Source organism: Limanda limanda, chromosome 1, assembly GCF_963576545.1.
Source record: "Limanda limanda chromosome 1, fLimLim1.1, whole genome shotgun sequence".
Lineage (NCBI taxonomy): Eukaryota > Metazoa > Chordata > Actinopteri > Pleuronectiformes > Pleuronectidae > Limanda > Limanda limanda.
In genome coordinates, this window is record NC_083636.1 from 39016707 (window position 1) to 39040836 (window position 24130).

At 43.6% G+C, this 24130-nt stretch overlaps 1 protein-coding gene across 2 annotated transcripts in view; it reads right to left on the minus strand.

Moving 5' to 3' along the window:
• Positions 1-622: 622 nt before the first annotated feature.
• lmo3 (LIM domain only 3) overlaps positions 623-24130 on the minus strand; it is a 48650-nt gene continuing 25142 nt past the window's right edge. For both annotated transcript variants that reach the window (XM_061073816.1, XM_061073808.1), the window contains exons 3-4: positions 11022-11147; positions 623-2676 (exon numbers count right to left, since the gene is read on the minus strand). In XM_061073816.1, coding sequence (XP_060929799.1) covers positions 2571-2676; positions 11022-11147 — 232 coding nt within the window. In that variant the 3' untranslated portion in view covers positions 623-2570. The remainder of the gene's footprint in view (positions 2677-11021; positions 11148-24130) is intronic.

A 24130-nucleotide genomic window follows, 5' to 3' on the forward strand; every position in this document is an offset into this window, starting at 1 on the left:
ACCCACGAGGAGATGGATGGCTTGGCCCTTCTTGACGCTCGCTAATGGCAAAGTATAAATGAGGTGTTGCATTTTCCCTTGTTCCACGTATGACACATGACAGAACGAAAATAGAAAATCCACTTTTAACTCCGGCAAGATGAAAGCCTGTCGTGTTTTTATAGCTGCACAAAAGGTGGATTTGAAAAAAAAAAAGAAAGAAATTGTGATCTCATTTGAATGAGGAAATTTCAACCCTGAAACCACAGCTCTTCATTCCGAGCTCCCTTTCATTTTCACAGAACTAAAAAGGGCATTTTACGAGCAGCAGAGACAACTAGGGATGTGATTTCAGATCAATCCTCTATCATAGGCTGCAGCATGCTTTGCTGGTTTGGTTAATGAACAGGGAGCCAGCTCTTCCGTCGACTGGTTTGCATGAAATGCTGGATATTAAACCTCAGCTGACTCAGTAAACATTATGACTTATAAATTAAAGTGCAAACTTTCTTCTAGTATGAATTTCTACTATTGAAATAACAGTCAAATCCATGAGAATGAGGGAGGAAAAAAAAGACGTCACACTCACTGGTAACACAATAAAACTGTATTACATTTGTGCTTAAAATTATTACAATTACAGTATTTACAAGCGTTGTCCTAAAAATAAACATCTCATGCTGGATGACACATAAAAAGAAATCATTGTACAATAGCAAGCAAAAATGAATATTTCTTTTATGTACACCCATAATTTACAAATTAGAGAAGGATCTTTTCTTTACCAGCTAAGAAATGTTGCTGAGCGCCGTATCACACGCTCAGATGCTGATATTTTATGTTAGAAACATGAACATTGTTGAATGTTTGAAAGGGATGTGACTCCTCTGACGCAGGGGGGCCATCACGACTCAGATGACTGACCTGTCGTAGAGTGCAGGTGACTGAACCCAGAGCCATCCTCAACATAAGCCAGTGATTGAGAAAACATCGACTGGATTTCAGTACCAGCAAGTCAAACAATGCAAAATCTCGGACAACTGGTGAAGCATCGAACGTTTATCAAATAAATAGTGTACAAAAAAGTAACCAACCCGCCCTCCAACCCACACCGATCCCTTCACCCCCCGACGACCGCTACAACATCCTGCCTCCATGACCAATGCGAAAGCAAGGTTTCAATAAATAGAAAGACTGTTTCCGGCAGAAAAGAAATTGCACAGCCTTCCACCTCAGGAAAAGAGAGCCTGGAGTCACAGTCCAACCCACTGCTGAAAGGAGCTCTGACGGAATGCATTTTAGGAATGGAACCGACTCTCGTCACCCCATGAAAGATCTCACACATCCAGGTGTTTGTCTACAGGCATAAAGTCTGGTCCATAACGTTTAGAGCTGCTATAAATGTATTATTTTATTTATTTTTTAAACAAGCTGAAGACATAACGTTTCACACAATGTAGCTATCAACATACTGAGCTTCATATTTACACATCCAGTAGACAAAGAGCAACTTTAGCATCTCAATGGAGACAACAGCCAATATTTACTCTCACTTTAGCTCCGCTTTGGTCTCCACCTACTCCCGTGATAAATATCTAAGGCAGGAGGATAAAAGCTCAGAGCTGAATGGTGGATAATGATGTTCACATTAGAATTAGTAAATGTAATCCATGTTTTCCAATGTTGCCGTCTTTGACCTGTGAAAGGTCATTCCATTGACATTCAGATCTAATCACACATTTATTGTTATCTCTGGAGTGGTGCGACCATAAAGTCACACCGACATGACACGAGTCATCATGGGTCGACAGTACAATGACTCTGTGTTGTTTAAGGGGAACAGCTCTGGAATCTTGAGGGTTCTGAATCGACTATATGGACCAGACCAAGCCTTGTGAGACTGCACTGCAGAGAAGTGCTCATCCTGAAGAGGGATCCACACACACACACATACACACACATACATACAGACACACACATAACAACAAATCACTCATCCCAAGGCGTTAGTTTTGCCGCTCTTCAGTTTACATTCACCGTGTTTTTTAATTCGATATCAATACAGTAAAAAGGTCTTCATCGCAAAATAACATTGATTGACAATACCTCAGTGTGTTTTAAGATTCAAGTAGAAGTTGTTGGACTGTGCAGTCAGGTGGGACGCTGTCTGTCCTGGTCAGATAAAACAAGACAAGTCTGGTTTTGGGTTGGTTCACTTTTTTTTCTTCCAACAACTGGGAAACACCTGTTGGTTGGAAATTGCTCTGGGGCCAGTGTTAGTTGGCCTGAATGGAAGAGGCAGCGTCCGTCAGTCACAAACAAAGAAAAGGACAAACTGTTGTTTCATAGTCGTGGTATGATGTTTGCTTCCAGGGCCGCTCCCTGCCACGCCGGCGTCTCTATGGCTATTTTGTACAGCAGAATGTGTCCCCTCCAAGGGAGGATTTCTTAGTTATGTACATGTGGGGGACAGAAGATGGACAGGAGGCTATAGTGCTTTTTGTTGTGTGATTGCAAGCTCTCCTTCAGTCTCTCTCTTTCTCCCACTCCTCCTCTTCCTCCTCCTCTTCCTCTGTGCCGGCCTACGAGGGTCAGCGGACCTGGGGAGCGTAGCCCTCCTTCATCAGCCCCTCCTCGTAGTCTGTCTGGCACAGGATCATGTTGTTCTTCAGGAAAAACTTGTCTCCCACACAAAACCTGCGCCACACAAAGAGAAAGAAGAGGAGGGGTGGGGGTTTACATAAGCATCAAAGCGAGAATCTGATCATTAGTACTGAGCTGTAGGCTAACAGGCCCAGCCGGCTGCAGCGATAGCTCTCTGACTACAGTGCTAAATCTCTACCTTAGCTACCGTACCCCCCCCCACCACACACACACACACACACACACTTGAGCTGCAGCCATGTGCAGACAAGGAGTTCTCCTCTAGGAAACAGTCAACTCAATTACAACGGGGGAAATGCAGGGCTTGGGGGGGTGGTTGTTAGTCTGAGTGGAGGGGTGGGGGGGGGCTCTGGTGTATACGAATAGAATTATCTGAGTTTCAGGCCAGGGTTCCTTTCTACCTGCAGCTACTACAGAAACCCCCACCGACCACGGCAATCCTGTACTGGTCCAGCCATGTGGGGGGGGGGGGGGGGCACAGTTACGCTTGACCTTTCAGCACAGCACCAAGTGGAGATTATGTTGAACACGTAAGAGTGGTAACTCGTACTGCATTGTCCTGAGGGCTGCTTATCTCCCTCAGTGTGCAGGTTGGACAAGGTCGGGAAAGCAGCGGTGCCAGTGTTTACCAGGGGGGAGGTGGAGCTTCGCCTCCCGTTTGACTTCCCCTGGATGTCAAGACGGCTGAGTTCAGTGCTGGGAGCTGCACCGACGCAGCCCAGGCACCTGAAGAGCTGGGTAGCATTTACTCGGGGCTGCAGGGCAGATCGAGAGCATGATTTGTTGCATCCAGCCGGGACCAATTAGCAGGATTCAAATACACCATAGGTACTGGCACGGAAAAAGTGTGAAACTGGTTTCGTTCCTTGAAATAAAGCCAATTGTTCAGAGGACGAGGTGGCTTTTATATTTTGAAAGATGCAGGCTCAAATCTATATTTTCAATCCATGGATGTATGGACTGTGGATAAACATAACTCCAAGCTGATTTCAGGGATGACCATCCAACCTCCTTATTAGAAATGATTGAAGTGGCCCTTTTATTCTGCTCTTTGGAAGCTTTGTCCCAGGAAACCCAAAAGCATTCTATTAGGGAAAACCTTTTAAACCTATCGTTGTTACAATTTGATTGTATTTAAGGTTTGGAATGGAAGCACTGTTTTTTATTCTTACCCGAGGTACCTGCTTATACCCTACGTCTGATTGGCTCACCTTGATATTCCTACTCAAAACTAACCAATCATCAGTCTTAAGGCCTAAACCTAACTAACCCCAACAATCTTTGTTTTTCATTTTTGGGTGGAAAATAAGGTAGAAAAGAAACCTCAGCACGCTTTAGTCCATCCAATACAAGAGTTCAGAGCCAAATATATAACAAATATAAAGGACGATGGCGTAATGAGCAGTTCCTTTTCTCTAAAACCTGAAGTATCTTAAAACATTTGAATTTCTTGAGGATGATCTCACCAATCAGCAATTCAAGATTGCCTTTTTAAACATATTGGCAGAGTGGGCTGTTTGACAAAGGAATTATACATGAGGTAAAGGTGTGTTTCACGAGAGGTTGTCATTCACTCCAGTAAAAATGTCGTGCTCTCTCCCAGTATCTGTCAGTGTATGTCTTTATTGACACGGAGCCGACTCCCACTTTAGCTTTATCTTATTTATTTATTTTTAACACCGTCTCCCCCATCGCTGTCATCTGCGCCCATTTCACACAGCCAAATGGTTTCTGCTCGGTGAAATGTCAACAGCATATGTGACATATGTGCACCAATTATGATGTGGATATTACACTGGGCCCATCACAGGCATGTCTAATAAAAGACCTTGTGATGCCCTCATGTTCCCACTTTCTTAAAAAACAGCTGCGGGGCACATCTTGTGTAGAGTTCTCTGGAACAGTATGCTGATGTATTGGTTTGCTGCAACTATACTTTAAAATCCATCTATTAGTTTTATGTTGCTCAGTGCTGATACAAATAATAAGGAAACATTTGTACTGGGTTAGACCTAGAGTTATTAACGTGAAAAACCTGCAACAAAGCCTGAATCACTCTGGTTTGAGAAGCTGTTTATCCAATTTCACCTTCAGTCCAGCTTTTCGTGGAGAGTTATAGACTTCCTATATAAATAGAAATGTTCAGACCAAAAAAAGTCATGGGCTGAGCCTAGCATTTACACAGGAAATCAAATAACCAGACCAAATGTAATTAACAAGGTTCTTCTACCCAGTAATTTCAGAGCTCGATATTTTCTTTATTAGGATTTATACAGAATAGGTCTGCAATTGTAACACAACACATATACACTGATGAGGACTGTGTGATGCTGTAAAAAGCTTATTTTGTCGAATACACAATGTCTTATATGTCCCATGTGTGTGTGACTCAGTTTATGAAGGCAGGCTTTTCACCCCCCCCCCTTCCCCCAACCCTTCCGATGGAAGCAGATACAGTACAGAGAGTTTTGCCCTTTAGACTTTTCATACTATTTGGATGTTGTGTACTAGTTTATTTGAAGCATGTTTTGAAATCTCTAACCGATGTGCAATTAGGTTGAAACCTGAAGAAGGTCAAGGCCATGACATCATATTCACACTCATCGTTTCAATATTTTCCTCGTGCCAGGGAGGTTTTGTTCGTCTGTCTGCCTGTTAGCAGTATTTTGCAAAAACGTACTACATAGATTACTTTGGTAAATTGCTGGAAGGATGTGGTCTGTGTCAGAAAAGAACCCATGGCATTCTGTTGCAGATTCATAAACAAGTTTTCTCTTGTGAGCTAGAGCTTTTGCAACTTTTTCATTAAAGGGAAGATGGCTCTTGATGAAAAAGGTTGACGTGTTTAGGGGACTGATTTATGAGTGTAGGGAATTTTGTGCAGATCCAAGTAAAAATGTGGATCTAATGAAGTTAAATAAGGTTTCATAAGGGGACTGTAGGGCCTTGGTGGAGGTGTACTGAGAGTTTTATTTAGTCAGATCCAGGTTTTCCCTTTATTTTGTCTATATATTATATATGTTACTGCTCATCATAGGAGCTGGTTAAGACCACATCTTCATTACCTTCCTTAACCTTCGTTAACCTTTGACACGTCAAAAATAGCTTTATATTTTAGCCAATTCTGAGCTCCTTCTTTCACTATCACACAAATATCATATATCATTACGATTAAGGGGAAACTACCCTTTCTTTCCAGTCACAATGGTGTATTACCTTTGAATATACTGTATAAGTGCGCCCAGTGTAAGAAAAGTCTCCATAGCCAATGTGAAAGCTGTATTTGGTGAAAATACGCCCTTTTCCTTAGTGAGTTACAGATCAGAGATTTCTGGATTGCAACACGAGGAGGCACATTTCCACTAAGCCCCAGTAATACACTCAATGTACATGTACCAACACGGGGCTGAACGCTGCTAAATTTCCCCTCCAGTGAACTGACAAGCCTCTGTTTCCCACATGTGTTTGCACGTGTTTTAAATCCACCATGGTGGTTGTAAAGGCACAGCGAATGTGAGGACTCATGTAAAGCTTGTCTCTAAACGGTCGAAAAGTTATCGAATGCTTTGTTGTATCGATGCCACACTCTCCTTTTGGGGGTTACAGGTCTCCCTTAACACCACATCTGTTATCACAAGTATCGTATATAATGATCTGCCATATATCACGGTTTCTAACTTTACAGGCAGTCAGTTTCTGCTGGAGCTATCTTCCCCGGTACCTGGGCTGCCTTCACTTTCTTCCCTCCATCTTCCTTCCTTTACTTAGAGGTGACTGTGACTAATGAGTCTTTGGAGACCTATTGTTGTAGGAGGAAGAGAAAGAATGGCTTCCACAGGCACACACTTAAAAGATGTATTGCGATGCCAGCCATTTGCCTCGGGGGCTCGTGTTAACTAGAGTATTCACTTTCCACTCAAATGAAGAAACAGGGAGGTTGTCAAAGGGAGGAAATAGTCTCAACTGCACCAAATCTAATTACTATTAGGATGCATACAGGTTCAGAAACACTTGGCCCTATGACACTGATGCTTATTGTGACAGTGTGTTGTAAATCTTCCGCGGGAGATTGCTGATGGGCAACCAGCGGCAGCACAAGGACAAGTCGAAGATGAGTTTTTCTTTGGGGAATGTAACGCAGAGAATACAATTTCACATTTGGAACGGAGGAGATCGACATTATTTATTTATCTAGTCTCCATCTTTGGTGATAAAAGTCTGCTGCTGCTGTTGTGTTTAAGAACACGGCTGGTCTCCATCTAAGAAGTTCTGCAATGGTGGATGTCAGGCTAATGAAGCCATAGTGTCAGACCCATGCAGTGGACGAGCAGGTTCTACAGACGCACATTTGGGAGAGGGTTCAGTGACTAGTACACAGCCACAGTAATTTGAGATATTCGTGACATTTTGGAAAATAGATTTAAGGCACAAAAACATGGTGCAGTTATCAAAAGATGAGGAGGTTTCCTTCCCACTAGAAACTGAAAGATCCACCAGAAATGCCCTCTGCATAGACATAAGGCAACAGGCAGCTCTTGAGGGCAACAAACACGTGAGTGTCTGGTATTCACCACAAGAATTTCGCCATCTGGAGTGAACCACATTTAGTGCGACAAGGCTATTCCATTTCAAACGTTCCCTGCAAATATAGCCCATTAAAACGGCAGCCCCTTGGAATCCATAACTCAAATGGAAACTAACAACATGTGCCCGACTTGTCAACTCTTTATGATGAGTATTGTCTGAAAAAAAAAAGGCCTTGAAGGACGTGGCCCCCAATTCCTAATATATGAACAGGCTCCACCGGTGTAGAGATTTTGACATTTATTTTACTTATACATTTTGTCATTGTTACATTAGATTTTGATTTTTCTCCACAGTGCAGGGCTGTGTAGTTGGATTGTGTTCAGTAGTATGCTGGCTGCACAGGCTCTGAGAGCTCACCACCAATCATACACAAAGTGACAACTGTGTCCCTTATTGCCTATTAGGCCCCTGTCTAACAAGCCTAACTCATGACATACAAGGCACCAGTGGTTGAGCTTAGCTGTGCTGAATCCAATTGGTGTCAGTTTCCTCTTCCAGAGCTCCAGCGGGGAGCCTCCTCCCTATATCAGCACTGACCTTCCCCTGCACTGTCACCCATCCTGCTCCGCACTGCTCTAACCTTCCTCCAGCCTCCCTAGACTGTGGCCTCCAGCTCATCAGGGGGAAATTGGGCCAGCACTGGCTAGATGATGAGGCTGGACGACAGCCCCATCGATTAGCTGTCCCCCAGGGCTGATCTGTGGCTAACTGCTTGCTGGATGGAGTCTCATATCACTTTCCTTATTCCCAACACCCCCACCCTCACTAGCACCTTCCCCGCTCCTTAGAACCAGCTCCCTTCCCTTTTGGCTCCTAGACCAAGCCGTTGCTTCCTTTCCTCAGCTCAGGTAGGGAAAATAACAGGTCTGAGTGGTGGGAAGGTCACGCCGATAGATTTATGTCCAGTTTAAGAGAGTAAGGCCACAGTGGGTGCAGACATGAGCAATCAGAGCCAATGTAGGATCCTATATTTTCACTGATAGACCATGGACAGGAGCTATTCACTGGCCTCAGCTTGATACCATTTCAAAGTCATGCACAGAGTGAAGAAGGAGGTGGGGTAGAAAAAAGGCTGTTGCTCTCTGGCAGATACACAAGTAAGATAAGTGGTCGAGCTCATCCGTTTATCTTATTCTCAAGTCTTCTGTCGTGGCGAGCAAGAGACTGGGGACAATTTGATGGTGGTGATGACAAAGAACAGGAAAGCGGTCGCGGGTCGTGATGGCACTGACATGTCCACCCTCGGCTAATTAGTCTGTCATTTAAGCAAGGTCTCCGTAATAAGAGCAGCGCTCGGCATTGACCATTAGAGTCCTGCAGCGAGTCCCTGATGAAATCTGAATAATCCCTCGCTTTGGGTCCCGTGTCCTTGCTCAATGGGCTACAGTAGTGTAGACATACCCGTAAAGCTATCCAAAGCTGCATTAATGTATGAGCGAGTATATATGTGCGTGTGTGTGTGTGTGAGTGTGTGGCGGGGGTGGCTGTGTGTTCATACTTGATTGTAGCAATTCCACCTTCAAACGCCAACACAGGCCGCGGCTGACCTGCAGGAGCAACGGATAATTACACGGCGTGACCCCCGGTGACCCCATGATTGCCTGCTCTGTTTATCAGATTTCACATTTTATGACAACGTTCCGCCGAGAAATCTCTGGGCCATTTGTGAGATGGATTAGATTGCTTTATCGAGAGGGCCCGTGGGGCCGGAGGGGAGGGGGTTGGGGGGGCTGTCGGGTTTTCATGTTTGTTTGAGGCTGGGAAACAAGAAGGGGACGGCACGGGGGAGGGGGGGCGCAGAGCACGCATAGATGAACAAGGCAGTAGATCGGCATGCCAGACAAAGATCAGAATTCCCTTTCCTGCACGGCTGCAACAAGATGTTGAGAAACTATTCAGGGACTCTTAAGTGGGATCAGATCTCCTAATAGATCGCACACTGAGGCTGAGAGAGTCTGCAAAGGTCACTCTGTTAATCAGGATATAAATATGGAGTCACCCACTTGCAGAAGACTAGCTTTATTTTGAAATTCTATTGTCGTCACTAAGAAAACTAGTCTGAACATCTTTAATATTTTCCTTTGAAATATGTTTTTGGGATCCAGTGAAGGTATATTCATGCATAGCTCTACCAATGTACAGAATCGAAATGGAAAACAAAAGTCAGAGGCGGGGAGCAGCTTCAATTAAAGCCAGTGCCACATGATAAATCTGGGCCGGGTCCCGGTGAAATTGTGATGGGCATCTGAACGGTGCTCGCAAAGCCACAGCGGACCGCGTGAAACACTCCGACGTCGATTTTATTCAACAGTTCAGCAGCTGCCCTAATGTAAAAAGAAAGATTTGCTCGCGCTTAAATGGGTTTTAATGTGCGGGAGCAGAGTTGGCCTGCCTGGGCCTGGCTGATGAAGATTAGCTGACTTCTTCCATTAGGGGAGGCTGTCTGGTGCAGCCGGCTGAAGTGGCAAGACAATAACCGAGTGCTAATTGTGCGTAACCAGGTCCTTTGCCATGAGCATGCACAATGTGTCTGCTTTATGTGCGCGGGTGCTTGTGTCTGTGCGGCTGCAACAAAGTCAAATTTGGGGGCAAAAAGATGAGAGAAACACAGGAGCCAGACCAACACTTAACCTTCCTGACGTTCCCCTATAAGCTTTTCTGATGGATAGTATTTCTTGTAACCTTCAAGAAAAAGCACTTTGATAACATTCTGGTTTGCTCATTAGCTCCAGGAATGTTCCCAGAGTGTGTTTGCAGTGGTTCCATTAAAGTAACGTGACGATAATATCTGGAAACATGGATCCTGTGAGGCCTTTTCAGAACTTTGGAGATGGGTTGTGGCTTCTTTGAGCCGTGCTGGCAAAAATCTCAATATTTGTATTAATATTGACAGATACAGATACAGAAACTGGGAGGAAGCGAGACTCAGCCAGGTTGATGAGGGAGGCCTTTTGCAAGGGTTTTAGCTTTTAGTATAGTGTGTTTAAATCTGATCTGAATACTTTCACCATTGCATGCACTGCACTTCTCAAAGGGGCCATTGAAGAATTGTTTCAGTCTTTTGTTGTTGTTCTACATCTTGGGGCTCTAATGTTGGCTGAGGTGCATTTAAAACTAAACTCTATTGGTTTAGATGATATTTTACTGTGAGACACCCTTTACTTTTGTAAATGAGCGTAATGCACTTACGGCGATCATTTCAATACACTACAATGAACTAAGGTTGCAGCACTGTTTTATACCTAATAATTAATATTATAAGCACTGAGACCAGATGTGTTGCAGGGCTGTTGTGTTGTATTGTAATAGGTAGTATTAGCGTATATAATAAACTCATTGTAGGGCTGCCATAGAAGTTTAGTCAAGGTGACACTGAGTTTCTTTAAGAAGTCTTTTCCTCTGATGAAGGGAGACTGCTCCCTCTCTGGTGCTGTGGTCAGGAAACACTGTCCTGAAGTCTCTGTCCACATCCTGATGCACTCAGAGCCCTGAGTAATGAAGACTTATGGGAAGCATATGTATAGCCGTGTAACTGCACCTGTAGCTCAAGGCTGACACTGTACAGTAGTAGTGCAGGATCATAATCACTGCGCTGGGCACAGCAGGCGTCCTTAAGGCCTCGGAGGTGTCCGCTTGGACACCGGTTAGAGTGATAAATTCCGGCTGTGGGATATTGCTTTAACTACGAGGAGCACTTGGGAGTTCACTGCGCCGCAATCTAGCTTCCCACACCAGCCATCTGCCTGCACACAGGTACGGGAGAGGAGCAGGGGTGTGGTCCGATCACTCACCTCTGATTGCAGAGCTGGCATGCGAAGCAGTCCAGGTGGTAGACGTTCTCCTTGGCCCTCATGACCATCTCGAAGGCTGGAATGAGCTTGCTGCAGGCCGCGCAGTTCCCCGTTACACCAAACAACCTGAGAGACACGCACACAGACAAAAGACAGATGATGTTAGTCATCCCAGTACACAGAGGTTTGTTTGAGTCCTTCTTAGACTATACTCAAATGTGTTTTCATTGTTAAATGACATTTTAAAACAAAAACGATCTTAATCATGTCGAGCATTTTAGCTGCATATCAGAAATAATCTCTGTCCATACCAACACACCTGAAAACAAAAATCAACTGACCAGATACAGAGGTCATGCGTGTGTCAGTGCAAACAGGAAGCAGTGATCTAGTTTGCTGTTGGGTGATTAGTTGCACAAATTACCACGAGGCCTTCACTGTTGGTATTGAGTTGAGACTCTTCTGTCTCTGATTTAGGGGCTTGAACACTCAAGAGTATAACGGAAATGTATGTGAGGACGTAGCCTAAATGTATATGATCTCTGTTGTGTATTGAACCTTGTTAAAACAGTAAATAGCACGTTTCAAAAAAAGCCACTACAAAGTGTTTCACAAAGAGGACGGGTAAAAACAATATTAAAGACAAGCCAAATAATAAAAAATGATGAAGTACAAAATCTTAGATGAAGGACAACAAATACAATATTGGCAAAGGAAATGATAAATAATCAAATAAAAGCCATTTATTTAAAGTACGTTTTGAGAGATGATTTAAATTCTTGGTTGATTTAAGATCGTTTTAGTCTGGGTTCCTCGAGTAAAATAATCCAAAGGGTTAGAGGCTTTGAGGAGGGTGAGATTAACCCTGACCCATTTGTAAGGTTTTGGGCTGGATGGAGCATGTTTATATTACTGTCTCATAGTCCAGAATTAGTGAAGAACCTGGGCGCAGTACATCTGAACTTTTGGACAACGTTGACTCCACCCACCACTGTGTCCCACCTCTGCATCCCTTTACATGCACCCACCAGGAGAGGAGGAGTGCAGCTGCTGCTTCTGCGCCTCCATGGTGACTCGGAGAGGGAGAGTGGCAGCTGTCAAAGAGATTGTGACAGGCACGCTAACGTGCTCTGCAGACACGCATAGGGTCTCTGAATCAGTTTCAAAAATAGGTTGGACAGAGCCGGGCTACAGGAGCGCACTATAAAAAAAAATCGCAGGGCCTCAGCTTGTGCCATAGAAATGGATGGGACATGGCTAGCACTACTGCCCAGGGAGGACCCTATTATTTCCTCGCCTGCTCCAGAGACATTAATGTGAGTATTCATTAGGGATTCAGGGCTGTTGCTACACAGGGACCCAGACCAGGCCAGCAAGGGAAGGGAATATCTGATAACGAAATCATATAACAAAATAACCTATTAGGCAGACTTCTTGAGGCACTTTTAGCCGTCGTTGTTAAAATGATAAAACGCCATGCCACTCTCAGAGTCTGTAAGAGATCGCAATCTGATAAATGATCTCAGGGCTCGGGATATGCAGGGTTGTTTATTAACCTTCAGAAAGCATGTTTCCCAGAGGCTAAGGAAGCAGATAGATTGTGCCCTCATAAATACCTACAGAATTAAGGACCACTGTCAACACACCTTGAGACAATGAAGGATATCTCTTAGAACATGGTAGGTGGGTGGAAGCACAGAGGGCCAATTAGATGGATTAGTGCTGACTTAATTAAAAGAATTATGCCTTTTCCTGTGAGCAATCTAAATTTAGATACATTTGTGCTACTGCTTGTCCTTTCTTTTTTTCTGCACAAATGTGCACTGCCTGGAGGGCCTCACATGAAATAGATGAAATGATGATTTCTCTCCTTTCAAAGCTGAGTAATTGATCTAAAAAAAAAGAATCTCTTTAGAAAAAAACCCCAGAACAAGTAATGTGAGATTTAGAGAGAGATAATGAGCGTTTGAGGACAACAGCGGCACTTTGTGCAGCAGCTCGGGACAAAGAGTCGTAACGCAGACACCTCTCGCCGCGCAGGGCCGAGTGTCCTTGTCTTCCAGTAACCTGAATCATTCTCAGATAGCATACACTCAAGGCCCTGGATTATAAATGATGGAGGGCATTTGTGTAAAAAAGCAACGTTTTAAGCTCTCTGCCTGTCAGCTCGAATCAAAAGGGTGTTCTGTTTCACTGTTCGCCGTGTCTGTCCACGCTCCTCTCTCATCTCTTGCAAATTTAAGCTGGCCTGTGCTGCTGAAAAGGACTGTCACACTACTTGGGTCGGAGAAATCCTGGGTGAGAGTCGTCGCATCTGTTAACATCCCGCGTTTGTGTGCGTCTCCCATCCAGTGAGCGCTCGAACCAGTTCAAATAAATAAATAAAAAAATCTCAAATATGGTGTGTTTCCACCATGAGGTAAAAGTTGTAATTTTACAAAAATAACGTTGTACTTTTATGAGAATAAAGTCATAATATCACGTGTAGTATAATCTCATGCAAATAAAGTCATTATTTAAGGCTATGTGTCACTCTAGAAGATAGATGGATTCTGTATTGATCCCGAGGGAAATTTTAGGGGGAAATCAGAATATCGGCCTGTTGCCTGGGTTAAATTATTACTTTTTGCCGAATTAATTATAACTTTATAACCTTATTCTTGTAATAATGTCTTTATTTTCATTAAATAACAACCTTACTCTTGTAATGTAACAACTTTATTCTCATATTATTGAGATGTTATTCTCCAAATCTCTTTAAATCTTTATTTATTTGTTTTTCACTATACATATGTTCGGTTGTGCTGGGCTGGTGGAACTGCTGATCAGTGTAAGTCCAAAAACAAATAAGAAACAAATTAAAATGAACAAGGTTGTTTTATTGTGTGTTAAGGTTTAAGATAGTAAACCTTAACACACAATAGTTGATAGTTGTAATAGATAGTTGTAATAGATAGTTGTTTTATTGTGTGTTAAGGTTTAAGATAGTAATTGTTTAAAAAGTTGATCCATATTTACCCATTTATATTAACGAGAGAAGGCTAAATAACAACGGCACCACAAACTACATCCTCCACGATCATCAGGCAGTTGAAGAGTATGATGAGGAGATGTAAGGCAGTGGAATCCGTGTGAAAGTCTCACTCAGTGAGATGAAACTGAATAAAAACAAACTCTCAAAGAGCCTCAACAGAGCTTCCAAACTTCTTTCCGTTTCTCATCCACTTGTTTTCTGCATAATTCATCCCCTACTTTCCCGTGCAAGTTTAACCACTGCTCTAAATGATTAAGCGTCCCAACCTGTGCTGACTTATGGGAATACATATATCGCTACCTCAAATCAAACATTTTCTCTAGCTTCTCTGACAAGCTGAGCTAAAAAAGTAGAAGTGCTGATAACGGTCTTCAGAACTACAATCTGCGGCAGCCAAAGCATCCAGCAGGCCTGGCTTTGCCGGGCTCTTGTGTGGCAAACACTCTTCAAACCGCCGCACACAGGAAGCCCTGACTCCCCCTGTGGGGAGGGGAAGATAGATGGAGCGTACCTGCCACTCGTCTTTCATCGTTCCGCCAGTTTGATGCCACAGACGCTAATGGCTCTCAAGGGAGGAGGGAAATTAAGCATGGTTTGGTTATAATGAATTCAAAGGCACAGGCTAAAACCCAATATGAGCATGATGGTTTTGGAGGCCTTGTGTGGTTGAGCCGGCGGCTTTTAGCTCGGGATTATAATTTGCAGTAAATGTATAAATGTCAAATGCATCTGTCTCCGGCTGACACTGCTGCAGCTGTCTGCCATATCTAGAAGGAGGCAGCTAACTGTGGGTCTGCTGAAGGAAAAAAAAAGAAAGAAAGAAAACAGAATAACATATGTAGAATAGCGGGCTTGACATACACTTCATATCCATTGCTGACAAGACAGCATGTATATTTAAAGAGGCTCAAGATACAACATGGAATTAAAATTCATGCCTTGCTCGAATCTGAATTTGAAAGAGAATGGGGCCGTCAGTGCCCAGCACCTTGTTTCAGGCAGGAGGCGTTCACTGTGCCTGGGACAGCTCAGTGCTACCTATTTGATGAGGGGGAAAACAGACACCAATTAAATTATTCCACAAGGCTTTAGCCCAGTGGACCCCAAAACCCAGCCGCCAATCCACTCAGCCCCCCCCCCCCCCCCCCCAGCCCGCCTTGGGAGAATGCAGTGGTGTCGTGCCAAAGCTTTTTCTCATCTTTGTCAAACTAATTCAAAAAACACAATGCCGCCCCCTCCCCCCCGTTGGTGATAAGTGGGGTGTAGGAAATAAAATGAATTACCCTTGACTTTGTACACGGAGCCGCGGATACTGTACAACACAAACATGTCTGTGGGTGGAGGGAATTTTCCCAAAGCCTCCTCTTAGAATACAGATATTATATATATATATATATATATACACACAGTTATATCTGTGCTATGATTATTATTTCACATGATGATAAAACACTGCTCGTGAAACCTCAAACTGCTGCAGCAGCTTTAAAATGTTACTCAGCAGTGAATCACGGATCACACACCACAGCTCAGCCGACAAAGGGAAAACAAATATGTGGCCCTTCACACCCGATAGAAAACACTTAAGCTACGGTAAACTGGGATTTATAACGCAGACTGCATGTCGTGTAGTGGGATCATGTTAGAGACCCCCTAACAAACAAACACACAAATACACACACACCTTTCTGACATCGGACAAGGGGTACCTGTGTCGAGCATGTTCCATAACCCACTTCATGCCATTATTATCCAGTTGTGTGGGGGTGAGCTATTTGTGGCTGTTATACCCCCCCTCCACACACACACACACACACACACACACACACACACACACACACACACACACACACACACACACACACACACACACACACACACACACACACACACACACACACACACACAACACATTGGCTTTTCATGTGTCCAACGTCGTAGGCCAAAACTAACTGTGAGAGACCATAAACTGCCTCTTATCCAGGACGACAAATTGTTTATAGATGATTTTATTATTTTTTCATTATTCAAACAGAAGAACTGGTGCATTTAAGGTCCTGTGGTAAAGCTTTGGATGTAGTAGCTGCGGTATATAAGTGAATTATTCAAGAATGACTGATACACCCAACTTAAAATTTGGATACTACGAATGTCAAGTTTTACAAATCTACACTGACTCTGTCAACTGCAAAGAAAATGTAAAGAACATGAAAGACATGTGCAGCCATGATTTCACTGTGGCTACAGTAAGACTTTTATATGGACGTTTATGGAACAGACACATTCCCAGCTCTAAAGACACAAATACTGGTGGCATGTTTTCAAACGGAGCTCAGTTGCAAACAAATGGTCCCGGTGAAAACTCCTCACTGTGTCTCGTGGGTTATTCGGTGTGGCGGGTATACTGCTTCTGGAAAGAGATGTTGCCGTTGAATGCATCAAAAGTAGAAGATAATTAATGAGACAAACAGAAATACCTTGAGAATAACAATAAAGTCTTAACTAAAATGTGTAGACGATCATGATAGAATTATTTTGGAAAATCTGAAACACAGGAATTAAATAGTAAACTGCAAATTTATATGTTTCTCAAAAGGTTTATGATCGGCTATGACAACCGGCTATACAAGCACTACTGCAAAATAGAGAAATACATATATATATATATGAACTGACCCTTTAAAACTAACTGTAGAACGCTGTCTATTGAACAAACTTTGAAACCACTGTGAACCAATTTACCCTCCTGTCCCCGGCCCCAGCCCCCATCTCTTCCATCTCTCCCACCACTTGAATTGCTCCAACCCCGGCGTGCATTTATCAGCCGCTGGATTAGAATTTGTTTCCTCATAAACCATTGATCATCGGCCTATTACTAGGCAAATGACAGTTAATTACCCACTACATTAACCACAGGGACCTGGGGACCGACTCCCTGTGCCATCAGTCAACATGATGAATGTGGCAAGTTCAGTAATGCACGGCCGTTCCCTCGTCTGCCTGCCACGCTGAGAACAACACCTGAATCTCACTTCCAGGCACCCAGGGAAAATCTATGGCAATCTGCATAATTACAGGCTCAGGGTTAATAACGGACAAATGATTTGCTGCATCTCAACGTTGGCTTTTTTTTTGTGTGTGTCTCTCCTTTTCTTTTTTTTAATCTTTTTTTTTTAATGGAACCCATTTAAAGATCCACCCCAGCTCGCTCGGGAATTCAATCACGGCGACGAGAAGCTAAAGTTTCAAAAAGTCTGACCCATAAAACGGGACGAGAGAGGCGAGAAATAATTGATTTGATTTGGCCGTCGATGCTTCATTACAGGGAAACAGGAGGACGCACGCGGGGGAACACAAACTGAAAGGTGGGGCTGCAGAAATCCGAGGTGCTGATGCGAAGTGCGCCAGTCGGGGGGGGGGGGGGGGGGGACAGTTAAGGGTGGCAGATGTAATCAGACTCATGCGTTGCTCAATTTAGTCCTCCCTGCATGTGTGATTGTCAGTGATTAAACAACTCTGGGGGCAAAATTATTTCAATTACCGCGGGCATGACCTGGGAATTGTCTCTGGGATAAGATTTTCCTCCTTGAGTGCCCCGACTTGCCTGGTTGCCGGCTCTATCAGTTCTCATCTGCACCTGGACTCTGATATCCTAATGATGAATTATGGCCTGCTTTTTGAGAGAGTGCCGACCATACAGAGGAACATTCCTCTCCACTGTCAGCCCCGCGGAGCAGCCGCAGAGAGCCACCTAATTAGCTCCTCCAGAAACTCCTCCAAACACATTACACAGCTGAAACTACCGACGGCAGCCGTGTCCTGTGCTGCTGTGATCAAATAGTATCTAAAGTGAGGTGAAGCATCGACAAATGTAAGAGATTCAAGAGATATTTAAGAGATTATCCCTAAAACCTCCTCTTCCAAGCATCACATAATTCAAAATGTTCCCCTGTTCTGCTGTCCTTAAATGAGAAATGTGACTCCAAACAAAGTGACCAGCAAAAGGCTTTCAGCACGATGAGATTTTGGCAGTGCATGTGTTTGGGTCCATTTTGGAAAAGGGTGTAATGAAAGATTTTGACCCCCGCAGGAGCCAGATGTGCAGTTGGATAGGCACTTCCCGACGCCAACCCACCTGCAGTCCCGTAGCTGGGTGCCAGGGTGTCACACACTCGCCCTGCAATTATCTGCACCAAACACACGCGCTCCCACGAGTCATTGCTCTTCACAGCCAATTTAGCTAATCTCAACTGGAGGGGAAGGTCCAAAAAATAATGTGTCCAGCCGACTGAGCTGAAGCATTTCAGTTAAAATTAAACTGTTGTGTCCCGTGTGGAGACAAAATGGTGGAGAGGAAATTCTGGTGCTTCCTTTTTAAAACTGAAAAGTGCATGTATTTTTAAAACAGTAAAAACATTGTGTAGGTTCATGCCACAGAATTAAGAAAGACTGATGTATGGCTTTTGGAAAATACGGCAGGATTAAGAACATGAGACTTTATAGGAGACATATTCAACATCTCCTCCTATATTCTCAGTGATTTACCGGAGAAAACAAATCAGAGAAAAATCCAACCAATCCAACAACACATGAGTTCATCTCTAAACCCTCCTGACTGTCTGTGCCATCAGCTTCCAGGCTTAAATGTAACAGCCCACACATACACAGGATAGTTTCTTTTTTGATGCTCAGTAAAACTGAGAACAGAACATTTGTTGAGGTTTATTTTCAGTGGTGAATCAGTGAGCATTTCCCACAGCAGGAAATGTTGAGGTTAAATTAATCTGCATGCAACCAGTCTAACTTCTTTCTAAACCTGTTGCAAAAATTGTCATCGACATCTCCCTCATTTGAGCGACGTTATAAGTTAGTGTCTGTCAAAGGCAGTTGCATTTTAAAAAGCAGCAAACAGTTTTACTATCAAGTAAATCACACTTCTCAGGGGATTTCATTTTAAAATGATCTATTCGGTATGTAAGTCGTCCAATAACCAGAAGGCTGGTGGTTCGATCCCCAAACTGCCCCTGATGATAAATGCTGCATAATAGAATGGGTGAATGGGACTTGTACTGTTAAGCATTTTGAGAAGATTGAGAATTTAAATAATTGCATTTATTATCCAATCGAACAAAATCTGTTTATTTAATTTTGAATAAGTGTGAACATTTAAATGGTAGAAAATACTTGGTAAATGGTCTTGAAGCGCTTTACAGTTCAGCTTTGACATCCACCTGTTCACAGACGTCCATCCAGTGCATCTATGTGCAGCACTTTCTCTATGACAACGGGCAATTTGGGATTCAGTATCTTGCCCAAGGACACTGTGGCATGCAGAATGAGGAAGACTGGGATCAAACCGCCGACCTTCTGCTTAGAGGACAACCACTCTTCCCCTTTTAAGGACTCAATCTCAATCAGATTTTTACATTGTGAAATTTCTGTGATAGTTAAATAAAAACTCCTAATTGAATTTTTTTTGTTATCCCATCACACATAAATGTGCAGTGTTTTGGGATTGGTTGGCCTTGTGCATCACCTCCAGAGGGGTTTTAGTAATCCATTAATGGAGAAGCTGCTTCACTTGGATATTGGAAATGACAAAAGGCTGCAGAGCTTTTGTTAAGAGCTTTCTCCCCAAATCATAAAGGTTGTACTTCAAATGCAGGCTAAATGATATTTTTACTGAAGGCCTATCATTTCCTTCCATCACATCACATTCCTCCTGTGCTTTTGAGAAACAAAACAAAGGCACCCCACTCTTAACCTCTCCTTAAGGAAACGCGACCCCCCCCCCCCCCCTCATCGGGGACAATTAAGTGCTGGCTGAAAACAGACCCTCCAGTACGTGTGACCCTCCTTCAGACTCAATCACTCGTGATTACCGGCACCCAGTTTGACCCCTTAGCATTTTCAGATTACATGTGAAAAGCCCTATTTAATTACAGAACTTCAGAACACACGCATTTGCGAGGCCGGGCATTATTGGTGCGGTAATTGCTGGATGTGTGAAGAGAATTGTGGTGTTGGGAGGTTAATGGCAGCCAAGCTTTCCCAAGCACAACATAACAATTATAGTGTGCTTTCAGAGCTTTTAACATCTATGTGCCATCTCATTAAACTGCAAACTGAGATGGAAGCTGCAGAGGCGCGCACACACAAACACACACAAACACACCCACACAAATAACTGCTTTGTATTATATTTTCTGCCATTTAAACCTTTAAGAGGGGACAAAAAAATATGACAAATGACTGATAATTTAGAAAGGGGGTGATGAACATGTATTAAAAAAATCCTGTGCGAGAACTTCCTGTTCATGTTTGTAGCTTGCGATGGTCAAATCCCATTAAATTGGTTATTTTCATTCTAATAAAAAACTATTTTAGAACCGAAAATGAATGCAACGCACCTGACAATCACTCCTAAACACCCAAGGCGGAACCTTGTTATTACACCTCCAAATCAGCCTCCGGAAGGCGCCGACATGACACATGGCCCATCAGGTGAAATACGCTTGATTGACACGTTGTTGAAACACTGACAAGGATGAGAATATTATAAATATTCCCAGCGCAGCCTCCGCGCCGACTGTCACAATCTGTCAGCAGCAGCATCTTTTCATATTCATCCCGTTCTCTTATTACGCTATCTGCTACATATCAGAGGGAAATACCTGAACCGTCTCGCCATCAGAAGAAGGTCAACAATTTACCCCTCCAGACAGTAACTCTTTGATAAACACTGCGGTTGTTTCTGTCATCCAAGAGAAACTATTTTACAAACACTTTAATTTGCTCTGTTTTAACACAATAACTGAGTTTTTTTAATTACAGATATTTCCTACATTTATAAATAACTGAATCAGACTTGACATGATGAAATTGGTTATGATGCTTTTCACTGCAGTAGACCTGTAACTGACAACATTAATTTTTCATAACCTAAGCTAATGGTTAAAGTTAAGAAAACAAAGAAAACATAAAAATGAAGATCAGGTCATTTTTTTCACTGAAAGTTTTTGGACCCAGATTGCGACGCCACCATATTGGGTCCATCATATATTTTTTAAACCACGGGGCGCTATCATGTGGGTGTTTCTTAATTCTCTACGTAAAATGTGTGAAAGTATCTGACAACATTTTCTGTGTATTTTCATTCAGTTTCTAGGTAACTTCTGAGTCCGAATGTAGGAACCTCATTCTCATGGGCTCCTGCTAAACTGTGATATACATATATATATACTGTGAACATTATTGGGTTAAACCTTTGATTTCCTGGTACAGGTCCACTGAGGCTACATCCACACTAGGCAGAAACCCATGTCTGCTTCCTCATTGGTTCTAATCAGTCACGACTCGGCGACCAGCAAACCATTGATGCGAGTTCCACCTCATCGTCGATCCATGAAAAGTAAACATCGCTCTTAGTCATCACCATTGTTGTTCCTTCACAGGGTGGCTAGGGTGGTCGAGCGGATCGTACACCAACCAGGGGGTCGGTGGTTCGATCGATAGGCGTATGATAGAGAAAGAGCTCCACATAAATGCAGTGTATGAATGTGAGTGGGTGGATGGCAAAACGGTTCTTTAAAGCGCTTTGAGTGTCGAGTCAAGACTAGAAAAGCTCCACATGAATACAGGCCATTACTTTCTTTCTAGTATTTTCTGTAACACACAACCAACTGCAGAGTAGAGAATCTGCTTCCTGTTTACACCACATGTGTACATGTGAATGGGACTTGGGTTTTCAAGTATGTCAGCATGGACGGAAATTACTTTTGATGTGAAGATATGGACGAACATAGGCTTCATTTTAAAAAGAAAATGTATAAGTGTGGAGGTAGATTTTCCTTTTAGACTGTAACTGTCACAAAAGCCTCCACCAGTCAGGTGATCCAGAACGTGCTTATGTTAATTGCGATGTACATGTATGGCCACAGAGAAATTTTAGGGGTAAATCAGGAAGTGCATGGAAAAGAAAATCTAAATATTAACTCTCGCGGTCAGAAACACCTACAGACCCTGTGACATCATGGCTCTTAATCGTCTGAAAAATGTGGCGATGAGGCAAAACGGTGTGAAAGTGAAGCCAGGCAGGGCGATCTCGATAATGAAGGGACCGAGCACAGCCAATTAAATTAATGAGAGCCTACAAAGGTCTGGCCGAACCCAAAAATGGAAAACCATTAAAGTCCGAGGAGCTCTCTCTAGCAGCTGCTGCGGAGCGACGCTCGACTGTGTGTGTTTGCAGCGGCCGGGGAAGAGCTGCTACATCAGGAGCAGGACGGCGTGACTAAACCCTCGGTGAAAGCACTCGTCCTGTCAGAGCACGAGGACAACATGTGCATGAGGAGGAAGCTGAAACAAGTGGTGTGGTTTCAAACCGCTAACAACCAGCGTCAATATACCGGTTCCTCAGGGAAACGTGACGACTCTAATCGATTCTGAGGAAAGACTTTTATTCTGATGTGATTTCAGTACCGTCATTTACAATGTATTATTATTGATTTAATTATGTGTTTACAATGTTGTTATTTTGTATTACTTTCTCTGGTGTCATTTTTTTTTTACATTCTGTGGTGAGTGTTTTTAAATGGGCTCATTCATGCTCATTTTAGAAATGATCTTCCATTTTTTTTACACTTACTGATTAATGCTGTTTTTACTCTGTCTTCATTGGCCCACACTCTAATGTTAAGTGTTATTATTGATCTTCTAAATAGCTCCTAAAATCTCCTGCATCCGATCATAGCGAACCAAGCTCGTAACACCACGGGTAGCGTGAAGCAGAGTTTTTATTTTGGCCGTCGCGTGTCGCAATGCCCGCTGGCGGGAAGGATTTCCGCGGCCCACCACCTCTGTCCGTGCGCGGTAAACTGGAGGGGCCCCACCCTCGCCCCCCCCTCGCCCGCTGATCAGGCTTTCTAAATGCGGTGCAGGTGGCTGAGAAATCACCTGGACACTGCTTTGACAGCGCGGCTTTGATTGCCTCTTTAGCATTTCACAGATTAAAAGCGTATGGGAAAGTGGTGGAAGGAGCAATCAATGCAGCGGCAGCGGCAGCAGAGGCAGCGGCAGCCCCTCTGCAGTCACTGCTCCAGTCTCTCACAGCCATGTGCTCAGATACACATCAGATATACCAGAGACAGACGTGACCTCGGCAACACATTGATTCTTTTATACCCCCCCGCCCCCCCCAAAACCAATTATAGATTGGATGTCTTCTCAATAATGAGTCTTTGTATGGATTTACCCAGACTGATTTCTTGCAGCCTCTTGGACAAACATCCTAAGATGATGCTTTAAAAACACCTTCAACTAACACTGTTATATTGAGATTTAGAAAATATATTTCCGGCTCCCTCGGGAGCAGTACGCTGCTCTTGCATCAGCCGGCCCAGACCAGGCGATGCAGGCCTGGATGCTGTCAGGTAACTTAATGAAGTTGTTAATTCCTTTCCTGAGTGACTTGTTTGTCGATGTGCCCCGGCCAAGGGCAAAGTGTTGTGGAGAATTAGCATTCTTCTCTTTCTTTTTGCCTCCTCCATGAATAAATCAGGCTGTTAAAATTGCCGCATTTACATCTCATTTTACACAAGCAGCTACGAGTCGCTCGGCTCGGTTACACGAGCCGGGCTCTTCCCTTCCTCGCTGCGCCGCGTCTTATCACAGAGATTCAGGTTTGACCCGTCACAAAGCATCAAACACAAAGCTCCATTCTGAGCACCGGGCTTATCACCACAGAGAGAACAACATCAAAACCATCACATTATGTTGGCAAAGCTTTGGCGCTGTAAAAAAAAACAACAAGAGTCTGAAAAGTGCCTTTTGGTGACTTGAATAACTTAACCAATGCTACATCACCGGAGAGATCTGGCTGCCATGGAGGCAGCGGCCGGATCAGGACTGGATGGGGGGGGTGTTGGGGCCCACAATAGTGTCTGGCAGTTCCGCTAGGCCGCCCACTAATTGAGAAGTCGCTCAGGGGTTCAGCGCAGGCCTCACAGCTCTGCCTATACCATCCAAATAACGCCTGTAAGTGGGGCTGACACCGACCAATCAGCATTTTGAAATC